At 47.5% G+C, this 11,694-nt stretch overlaps 1 protein-coding gene across 1 annotated transcript in view; it reads right to left on the reverse strand.

Annotated features, from left to right (window-relative positions):
- Nucleotides 1-10,678, reverse strand: part of LOC131294984 (fringe glycosyltransferase) — a 124,555-nt gene extending 113,877 nt beyond the window's left edge. Inside the window, exons 1-2 of the mRNA XM_058323041.1 lie at nt 10,481-10,678; nt 1,482-1,886 (exon numbers count right to left, since the gene is read on the reverse strand). Of these exons, the coding sequence (XP_058179024.1) occupies nt 1,482-1,886; nt 10,481-10,678 (603 nt within the window). The remainder of the gene's footprint in view (nt 1-1,481; nt 1,887-10,480) is intronic.
- Between the last annotated feature and the right edge of the window lie 1,016 nt (nt 10,679-11,694).

The following is an 11,694-nucleotide window of genomic DNA, read 5'->3' on the forward strand; positions in this document are numbered from 1 at the left end:
CCACCACTTTGGCCCCGTTTGTCGCTTTTAATTAACACTGACATTCGGTACACTGCGATGCCATAATCTAACCGCGTTCCGGTGGAAGGAAATAAAGCAAACGAAAACGGGGGTTGAATCTCGAAGGATCGGTATCGCTCACTCGAAACTTTCCATTTCTCGCTTCTGTTGCCCGAGATGATTACTTCCTCCAAGTTGCGTTGTTTTGTCCTTCGCTTTCTTATCCCTTCTTTTTTTGCGGATTATTTAAGCCGGTAAGATGACACTGCACAAGTAGTGGCAAAAGGAGAAGAATTGCGGTGGAAAAGTGCAGTTTCGAAAGGGCTTACGCAGTAATTGAGTTTATGAAAGCTAAACCTTCTCCCGCCCCCTTCCGGGGGCCTGTTGGTGATAAATAATTAAAGGATTTATCTAGCAGTAAACTTTGTGGGATACCAAGAAGAGGCGAACAAATAAGCCGGCTTCTAATTAACGAGTCCTGCACAAACACTGTTTGATTGGTGCAAGAAATGGGACTTCCCCTATTTCCACTTGGAGTGAGCCAAATTATTTCAGATTAGAGAGATGAATTCATTTGTCCCACACACACACACACACACAAAGGCTGCTACACCCCGGGGTCGGCGACTAATTGTACAGTTTTCCTTTGTTTTCTTATCGGGTTTCTGGATAATAATTTTACACTTCGCGTATAATAACACACTGCGGACGTGCTCATTAAATGCAGCTTTTCCTTCAAAAAAAAGGCGTGAACTAACAATGGGTGCCCCACGAAAGATGGCCGAGTTTGAATAATAAAAGAACACCCTTCGGTGGCATGGTCTGTTTCTGTTGCTTTTTTAGTAAATTCCTACACTTAACGAAGCGTGGCACCACAAAACGTTGCATAATCACCCGGGCGGCGTTCCAAGACGCGGCGGCGATTTCTTTTTCGTTTCTTTACCCCGAGCGAGGAGAAGAAAGAACGCCCGCTTTCACCCTCCAGAAAAGTCACCCCGGGCCGCCGTGGGCTTTGGCGGGTTCCGTTTCCGTGCGGGTGTGCGGACGTTGGTGTGTGCGTGGTTTTATAAAGTTTACGCTTCGTCATGCAGAACAATTGCTGGCCACCGGTTCGCCGGCCGAGAACAGCGTCTTGCGAGCGTCGGCAAAACAACCCTTGGTGAAGCTTTGTGTTTGGCTGCCAAAGGGAAAACCCGAGGCCAAAACGTTTGGCACAAGCTTGAAGATTCTCTCGCGCAAAGGGAAGAAAATAAGAAACAGTTTTCATAAGGTCTTGCGTGGAGACCTTGTCCAAAGCATTGCAGAAGAACAAAGCGCGCTCTAAGCGATCGATCGGTATTGGAATACTAATTAAATACGTTGACCACAAGATAATCGGGCTGAAGGGAAGCCGCAAAATGTTCTCCGTGGTATTTCGCAGACCCTGGTGTTTCTCCCAACGCCGGGACAGATGGACAAAGACAATGCCAGCGCAAACCTACCTGCTCCTTCCCTAGCTGGTACCAGGTTTTGATGATCATCTCGAGCCGCGTGTCGTGGTAGCTCTTGGTCGTCTTGACGCTGATCAGCAGATCGTCGAGCTCGGTGGTGGGCGGCTTGGGGGTGCCGGTGACGGCGGGTGGCACCGGTATCCGGTTCGGCGGGTCCGCCGTTGGCCCCAGCTCCGGCCGAGGCCCGTTCCGTCGCACTAGACTACCACTTCTGCTATCCACCTCATTATCACTCGCGTCGGCATCGCGCAACCCGGACGGCACCACGGAGTTATCGCGCTTGCTTATCACAGCACCACTTGCACCACGACCGGCCGAAGGTTCGAACGCACCAGCGCCGCCAACACCACCACCACCGCCACCACCCAGTATCATCGCTCCGAGGGACTGAAAATCCTGGAAAAATCGAAACAAACATTATTAGCACCCGCTTCTGTTATTTTGTCTATGGAAACACGACTTTAAATATTAGAAAAGTATATTTCGATAAAGCTGAACGAGCTTGTGCTGGATTGCCTTAAATACTGGATAATATAAAACTATAATATGCTCCACGTCGTCCAGCTTAACATACTCCAAGAGGAAACGTTCCCCGATCCAGCAAGTAAGACTGGAACAAATTAAAAATCGTTCACCTGTCAACGTCGTTCCTTGGAAGCGAGAAGGGAAGACAGAGGAACCACCTGCCACCACCAGACATGGCGTGGACATGCGGTAGCATAACGTCAACGGCACGATTTACCATAGGAGCGAACCAATTCTCGTGATCGTGTTCGAGATTTTATGGCGGCGACACTCCGTGGCACAACACGAAGAATATCTCTCTAGGCATAGAGAGCCGAAGATAAAACTCGGACGGAACCTAACCTAACTGCTGCTGCACAGCAGGTGCATCCCGACCCATGGCGTGTTCTTCCGACCGGCGGCCGATTTTATTGGAAGCGAAATCCTAAAACCTTGGCATTCCCTTTCCCCCCTTTTAGCTCTGAGGAAGTCACGAAAGCTCGCGCGTCCCGTGTAGTGTCATGCAAAAGCTGTGTCGTGTCTGGAGGCAGTAAGATTGTCGAAAGGAGTCGTGGTTTGGTGGTACCGGTTTTTGCGTCCCACATGCGAAGAAATTCACACAGAATTGCATACGAAAGTCATGAGCGTCGGAGCGTCAGGTGGAACTAGCTAAAGTCGGCGCTTTGGCGCCAGTGAAAGATGGAAAAAAATAAAACAAGTATCAAATGGGTACGAGAGGAGATCGTTTTCTGGAGCAGAACCGTCATAAAGTGCAGCTCATCGCGTTGGAGACTGAGGCCGATAACCTACGAATGGGGTTAACGCTGCACGATCCAAAAGGGGTTCAGATTTGAGGAAAGGTATTTGCCTTCAACCTCAATCTTTCTAAATATCCTGCCTATATGCAACGGGACAATTGTTTCGAAAAGTCTCCTCGAATCTCGTTTATGACGTGCAAACACGACGTCGTCTTATCTCTGTCAGTTCCTTTACGGCTATCGCTCGGGGAAAGGTAATATCCGGGCCGGAAAAGACAGACACAACACACACGTGAACACTCACCAAACCGAGGTACGTTTCGTCATCGGTGCACGTTTCCGATAAGGGAAAAGGTCGCGCTGAGTCTTATCTTATCCGTGCGCTGGTCAATATTTGGCATGTTCTGGTGTCGACACCGCGATTGACTGACCACAACGAGGCCACACGTTGCGTTGCGAAGGTAAATTTGCGTTTGCTGATCGGATAGAAAAAAAGTGTCCGAAGCGTTTCGCAAGACACGCTCCTCGGCAAGTGGCGGCTCCCAGTTCCCACGGTAGTCATGGTCAGGTAAGCGCTCTTGATAGACACAGAAAAAAAGGGAACAAGAAGAATAGTTCAATACAAACAAAAACCCTCCTTGGGAGGTGGAAAAACTGACCGGGTTGGTTGTTTGCACTGATTAAATTCGAATAAATTTCAGTAGGACTTTTCAGGGCCACCGGTTGCTGCCTCTCGGTTGGAGAAATAAAAATAAAGCCAGCTGGAGTGGTACTTCATGTGTGAAGAAAATGATCGTACTTTTGAAAACACAAGGGGAAAAACAGAAAGGAGGAAACACAAACACGTCATCGAGGAACGCTAACGTACCGCCCGGCGGGGAAATAAAATGCCCGACTGAGAAAAGAAGGTTCGTCGCTTGCCGCCAGTAGAAATCGTTTGTTTTACGATAACAGCGAGCTCGGAGTCTTTCCAGCCGCCCGCGTTAAAGGTTGTGCGAGCATACACGTAAAGACCTCCGTGACCGGGCACAACCTCCCACACACACGCACGCATGCAACCCCACGCATCGTGCTTGTGTGAGAGTTTTCGTTTTAATTTTTAAAGCCCATCTTCTTCACGGTTCGATGCATGATCTAATTGTAGTGCGTTCACGTCGTTTACCCGTCGCTCCCGGCTTCCCGGATGGCTCGTTTTTTTCTCTGCCCTGGCCGACGGAACCCACCCGGGTGTCATAATGTTGGCTCATAAAAATGGAACAAACGAACCCGTTGAGGTTCCACGTGTAGGTACGTCACGCGTGTGGCTTTTACGGGAAAGCGCAATAAAATCAGAGCTGGAGAATGAAACAACATCAGGCAGGGCATCAAGTGCAACGTTCTTGTAATCATAAACAAATGATGATGTGGCGCAGGAGCCGTTTATGCGGGAAAATTGAAATACGAATGGGAAACCGGGGGAAAAACGACCACAGCAGTTACAAGTTCACAGGAATGTGTACCAGACTCTTCTTAACGACTCCACTGCGATGGTTTTATTTGGAGACGGCATACAACGGTCGGTAGGATGTCATCCCCTTTCGACTTTTATGATCCCGGAGTTGTTTTGAAAGCTCGTTTGTCCGTTTGTGTTTGATGTACAGTTCCTCGAAACAGCGACAAGCTGTCAAACGGAACAAGATCATTCTCATGAAACCATAAGAACACGAGCAGAACGAACCGATGCGATGTGGTAGCGCTTCCTTCGAACGCCCCGAAGTGGAGGCCATTTATCGTCGGCCACGGTTCAATAAACCCGCCGCGATCGGTTGCTCTAAACGAGAGCAAATGGATTCCATAAAGAGCAGCCAACGGGGCGCGTGGTTCTGACCATTCGATTAGTCAGCGAAATTCATCCCGATCGGCGTTTCGACGATTTCTGTCAGCGTCTCGTTAGATATGATCCTCGTCACATCCGGCCTTCGATCCATCGAATTCACTTTTCCAGTGAAAGGGGGGGAAACGGCACCACCACCAGAGCACTTTGGAGCCGTTCTGCTACGATCGACCCGCGGTTGGAAGCTTCGGCAGCCAGTTCCAAATCGTTTTCAACAGCTTCCCCCCTTTGGCCGTCGAGAGCAGAGCGAGGCACTCTTTAACGCGCTCCGATGGCGATGGTGTGCGCGTGCTCCGGCGTCCCTACCCTTTTTTTGTTGCTGTTGCTGTAGTTGCCCTCTCCGGCTGCCTTAAAAGCTTCCGCTAATTTTCCAATCAGAATACAAATGATCCCCAACGATCGTGGCGAAGAATCGCGGGGCGAAGAGGAGAAAATCCTCCGGCAGAAAGGGAATGAATGCTACTTAAATGCTTTCGTTGTGTGAGTGTGTGTGTGTGTGTGTGTGTGTTTGTTTGTCGTTCGGTACACACACACACACACAGACACACACATTAAATTGATAGAAAACATCGGAGCGAGTTAGATGCAGAGCATAAGGCATTAGGAGCATAAGTGTGCGGTCGTTTTTCGAAGTCTATCGATACACAGAACATCGTCGAAGCGGCGTAATTAGGGCTCGGTATTAAGGAGACAGATGAAGCTGCCTTTTCCGCCTCTGGCGATTCTTCTTCTGGTGGGTTTTGTTGTCTTCTTCGTAAACATCCCTCAACGATCGGTCGGTTAATGTTTTCTCCGATTTGATTTGAGCAGTCATCAGAATCGAGTTATTGCAAAAGCAGGTGTATTTCAACAAACGTTAGTCGATATCAATGTTATAAACGTTAAAGTGGCAAACAAAACATGTGACTATTTACATAAAATGACTTCTTAAAACTTAAGCGCTTTTTCATTTCCCTTAAAACCGTACATTAAATAGAATTCATTTGCAAAACTGGACGTTTGCTTCTCTTTCGTAACTTCCATTTAATCCCGAACGTTCTTCGTTTGCTAAACGCAAAAATATAATCGTTTTCCTTTCGCGTGGCCGTGTGGTGTAAATTCATGCTGCAGTAAAAGACACTCCGACAAACGATTTTTGTTCTTATCCCCTAGGGGTTTGCGTTCGTTCGTATTTTCTTGCTTCTTGAAGCTATTAAGTTTGCCATTAATGTTAAAAAAACAGCCAGAGCGTCTCACTACAACGTTTTACCGATTTCTTAAAATGGTTTTTGAAACATTTCGTGTGTATATGTGATGGCCGAAGGGTTTGTAACGAATGGTTTATACGTTCATGTTAAACTGTTCCATTATTTCAATTTACTGCCGATCCTTAGCATGAATATCCTCTTCGTACGGTTCAACAGTGACCGCATGTACCATTCTATGCTTTCTGCAAAATAGTAACATTGAGCATAAAAAGCTTTGCATGTTTTTCTTTCATTTTTGTTCTTGGGTTGTTTCATTAACCTATTCATTAATTATGCGTAACATCGGACACCTTTCCACGTCTTATTTACTTTTTTTTCTATTTTCGTCCCCTAGAATTTAGGCCCACCTTCCCCCAACGTCACCGGCGGCAATGTTTGTCCGAGCTCTACGCCTTTTCCACCTATCTTCTCCATTGTTGTTTTCCCACTTTTGTTTTACTTTCAATTTGATGCCCAGTTGCCGATGATCACATTTGGAACCACCTTCTTGCGCGCGGCACAAACCCTGCAGCAAACATCAATATTTGCCCCGAACCCTCCTCCACCGAAATGGTTGTGGCCATTGTTTTCTGTTTGTCTCCAGATTACCATGAGCATTCCCCCACCCTGCGTTGAAGTTGTTTGGCATGTTCCTTCGCAGCGGAGGCATACCGGGTGACAGGTTGAGGGTGCGTTGAGAATGTTGTTTGGCGTTAGATGAAGATTTCATGGGTTTGCTTTGCTTTTTCAGAAGTTTTCTCGAGCGATGATGCGTGGTTTGCGTTTCGAATCGAATCTTTTTATTTGCTCAATCACGCAGTCACTTTAGTCACGCAGTCAGTTTTATTTTTACCAACAATTTAATCACCAAAAACCAGAAGCATCGACGATCGTTCGATATGGTTGCAAAATGAGCCAACCAAACGATGCGTCAATGACTCTTTTGCAACATTGTAATGTTCAGGCCTCCAGCCGCGATAATCACGCCGTCGATGTAAGCGATAAGAAGAGTAAAAACAAATCCCAAAAGCAAACAATGTCCGTGCACGGGTGCACGAATGAAGTCGGTGTGGTTTGAAATGAAATTTTAATCCTACCACGTCGTCGGCAAAACCCGGTGGAGATCGAAGATCGAATCTGTAAATTGTCGACCACCTTCCGGGAGGACTTCATTATCACGGCGGGACATTGGCGAATCGAGCCTGCATCCTGTCGGTGGTTACATTGTGGCTCTTTCAATTCCTTCGTGTGATCATGGCTAGGGGGTTTTCTTCACCAAACTGAATCGATGTCGATGCAATCGGGCGAAATTGAACGGGCCGCCCTTCGATCTGCAGTAGATGGGAAGCGATCGGGGCGTGCAAAATAAATTAAAATATCTCTTGCCGAGCTGGAAAAAGAACCTACCGAGCCACTTTGGTGCTTGTTTGACCTTCATGGAATGAATTTGTATAATGAGATTCCATGACGGGTTTCATCATTCACTTTCCTAAGCTGATGATGAAATTATTTATGAAAAGAGAAAAGTGGCTACAAAACGAAGATATTTTGGCCTTCATTTAGCGCTTGTTGGAATTAAAACCACAAACACCTTGCAAGCGTTTGCGTAACGTTTCTGCAGGTGTATTATACAGCGCTTAAAAGAAAAGAAACCAGTCCGTTGAAACGCAACAGCAAACAGGATCCTTTCACGGAACAGGATTCAGTAAGACTGTTTGCACGTTTTCCTCTCAAAAACTCGAACAGCCCTTAAAACCCCCTTGGCCAACGTTTAGCGAAGGGAGACACCACAAACGGCCGTTTCGTGCCTTAGGAAACATCACTCCGGTCGAGTACGATTTTCTTGACGCAGTTTTCGGACCCGAAAACAAAAAAATCGAAAGCGCATCTGCAGGCGGGAAACCTGTTCCATCGGTATCGGTGTGGTATTTGGTTTTCGGTCTGCCCAGCCTGGCTTGGGGGGGCCTGTTTTTTTCTTCTCCCTTTTTGTTTCTCCCGATCTTCACAACATCATCTCCACCGTTTTTCCCGCATCGATGACGTTTAATGAGCAACTTGCTGGAACGGAATGGTGAACCGGAAAGCTCCACAGCAGAGAAAAGAAAAGAAACCAAGGGGCCAGCGGGGTTCAAGTCGCGTTTGAGAACGGGGGCATCTTCGCCCGCCCCGATGCATCTCGTTATGCTGCGTGATGGAATGATGACGGGGTGGAACCCTGGCAGCCGGTGCAAGTGGTCCAGTTTTTCCAGTGCTCGCCGTTGTGTATGTATGTATGTGTGGCAGCCTCAAAACTGCCGCATTTGACCCTTCCTTTGTAGAGCATGTGTAGGTAACTTCGTTCAACTTTCCCTTAAGCGGGCCAATATTCCCAGAAAGCCATCAAAAAGGATGCAGTTTTGCTGACGCTCCAAATGATGACAGGTGGTCAATGGTGGATGTATTTTCGATAATCTTTTCTTTTCGTCCCTTTTTGAGACGACCGCAAGTAAGCGATTTTCCAGTGATTGTGTGGAAGAGGACGTGCAGATATTATGACAATTTTACAGGTTTTTGAGATAATTAAAACCAAGGTTTTTCTCTCGCAAATAATTCAGACAATGTGAAGCAGTCTATCAAAAATATTTCAGGGGTTATTGTGGAAAATGCACTTTGAAAAATCCATCAAGTATTACACCACCTTCCCTGGCAGAAACATCGTTTAACGGAATTTTCTTTCTCAGCATTGATCTGTCTGCGGCACGAGGAAGCTGCATCGCCCTACCAAGACGGAAGAACCCGGCGATCAGATGATCGAGCCAAGATGATAGCCGTTGATGATGGGGTTTGACTTTCGAAAAACCTTACCATCATAGCCGAGCGGAGCATACTATTAACGGCCGGGCGGTTTTTATCACAACATAATCAGTGACGAAGCCGAAGCCAGCTCCACGGCTTCCATAACGATGGCGATAAATCGAAAACGAAACTCGGCGGCATCGGGTTCGAACTTTGGGTTTCCTCGTACCGCGAATCGTCCCGAATCGTGGGCCCGTAATAAATTGAAAATAAGAAGGTCGTTCCCGACTCGGGCTGCTCGAGCCAGGAACGCCAGGAAAACACGGTGAGCTATGGAACGTCTCCGGTTTTTTTTCGGATGGCGTGAAAAAAGCTATAGAAATGTGCCCCTGTCTGTGTGTGTGTGTGTGCGAAAGGGGGCGGGGGGGATTTGTGCGTTACTCCTTCGTACGCTCAACACTGCCCTAAACCTTTCAACGGTAGATCTCGCAAGATGATGATCGAACCCCTTTGGGTCTCGCGATCTGGAAGCGAACACAAGCGAAAAAGGTATGAACACCGACTCAGGGTATCACCGTCTGGAAGGCTTCACCCGAAGGCAGATGGTTTTCGAAGGGCTTGGGGCTGGTTTGGCTTCTCCTTCTTCCTCTTCGCTCGCGCGTCTTTGCCCTTCGAAGGCCGCGGCAGGTGTTTGATATCTTCGTTTCTGCGGTGTCGACTGCGGGCGTTCCGAAGACACTCCGGTCTCATAACGGGCGTCTAAGCAGCATTGGAAAAATATATGTTAGTCCTCCATTCGACCGTGGTTTGATTCACCGTAATAAACCGATCGATCACCGATCGAGCGAAGATCTTTAAAAGACGGGGGAGAGCACAACGCGGCATGTGCAATTCCACGATGCTTTATTATAATTATTAATGTCTCGATTTTATTTCGGTATAGTTTTTCCCACCAGTCAGGCCCAAAAACACAAGTTTTTGGTTTCTTTTTGAATAGCAAATTTTGGGCAAGAACAGAGGTTTGGATATTGCAAAGAAACTTAGAACCGATAGAGACGAACCCAAGCGCAGCTGATCACTATCATTAGAACTTATAAGCATCGTCCTAACTATACCTCGCGCAACACAAATGCAGCTCGAGTATCGATGGTTGTACGGTTCCCATGCAAATTATTTTTTGCTCAAAATATAGTCATGGACATTGGAGAAAATATTGCTTCAAACGTTATGTTATATAGTCCCTTTCATTTATTGCCATGAAAAGTAGGTGGCAAAGTACAAAAACTTGCATCTAAGAATACTTTTTGTAATCGATTGAGCATTTTCTTCTCTTTGACTTTTATTCTTTGGACATTTTTAAATTGAATGTTAAGTAAAACAAATGATATATCATTCAGCGCAAAGCTAATAATGTTTGGAAGTTGGGAACTTCCGATTTCTTAAACATAAGTTTAAACGCTTCGCGCCTGAAGAGATGTTTTGGATTGTGTGTTTTGAGTAGTATGGGTTGTTTATCTTTTTCCTCCGTAGCCAGTACCAGGGCTCGCGGAGTTTGTTTCTCACCGGCCAGATTGCCGGAGTTGTTTTTTTGTTTCGCGGCCAAAACCGTTTCCCATAATAGGAAAGGCACACCCGGGTCGCGTCCTCGCTCTCGAAGGTCGATGTATTGGGAAGACCATAGGTGGAAGGGCCCAAACCGGAGCGGATTCGATAATTAATGGGTGCAGATATGTCAAGCGGCTTATCGGTAGTAAGTATTCCACTTTCCCGGCCACGAAGAAAAGCGTCGGTCGCGCGCAGGATGTGTTAGATAGAGTTCCGTTATCGGCAATCGGAAACTGGTCTCGCGCTCACCTGTAAATTCCCACCGGCAGCGGCAACCCCGGCAGGCCGGTCCTGGTCGGCGCCGTCGCTACCGTAGCCGTAGACGGCCTGGTACAGGACGAGCGCCATGTAGATGAGAAAGAGTCCCGCCGCCATCGTTTGCAGTGCGCGCCTGTACCGGTAGCTGGCCGTGTAGACGAGGCTCATCTTCTTCCGGATGCACCTCATGGAAGCCCGCTCTAGCTGCCCGTCCTCCGGTGGGAGCGCGTGGGCATTTTGGGGTCCTCCAAGTATGGCGCCGAGTTTGCTCGCGTGTGGATCCAGGACGCTGGTTTTATGGGGGGAAGGGGTGGTTCACTGTATTGCTCTTGACCGCAGAGGAAAACTGTTTCACGTGCTGAATGGAACGGTTTAGTACAGCATCACTCGCAACACTTGCCGGAGGTTAAGACTAAGACACACTTCACTCACTTCTTGCATGAACACTTGCTTGTATGGTTGGTTATTTTTTCCCAAGTCGAAACACTTGCTTACACTTGTCACAAACTCCAACTTCTTGCTGAATTTTCGTTGAAAACAATTTATCCTTTTTAAATTGTACAGCACACACTCACGATCGAAAAACTCACTTGGAGTGATTCAATATTCCATTCACGGGAATCTTTCAACACAAACCAATTTTATTTTATGCTCGACATTTAGTTATTTATCAACAGGCATTTTACAAAACATCGTTAAGGAACACAACTCGTTAGAAGCCGCACTGTGGCCGACTGAATCCGTCACCAGTTGTGATCGCGCTCGACGAAAATGTTGGGGGGAAACTTTACGTAAACACACACACGATCACACGCGCTTTGCAGAGGGTGCGAGACGCGCGATCCAACGCGAACGAAGGCACAACATCAACTAAGTCGGCGCGAGGCAAAACCAAACGTCAAAACCCTAGCCGGGCCCGCCGGGCGGGAGAAGTCGCGCTCGAGCGAGACCGACCGAGAGCTCCGTGCGTGAAGAAGGGGGATGCAAACCGCGGATAACGAAGGGACACACGCACACCAGCTCGGTCGGCGCGACGCAAAGTGATTTAAAATCCGGAGCAAGTGGCTTAACGAACGAAATCAAACCGGATCAAGCGGAGAGCACGAGAGCGAAAGATGGAGGAAGCGAAAGATCGTTGGAAGCAAGGATTCAAAACAGAGAGCATAATGACAGATCTTGCGTAGCGACGCACACATACACAGGGT

Source organism: Anopheles ziemanni, chromosome 2 (genome assembly GCF_943734765.1).
Source record: "Anopheles ziemanni chromosome 2, idAnoZiCoDA_A2_x.2, whole genome shotgun sequence".
NCBI classification, from domain to species: Eukaryota; Metazoa; Arthropoda; class Insecta; order Diptera; family Culicidae; genus Anopheles; species Anopheles ziemanni.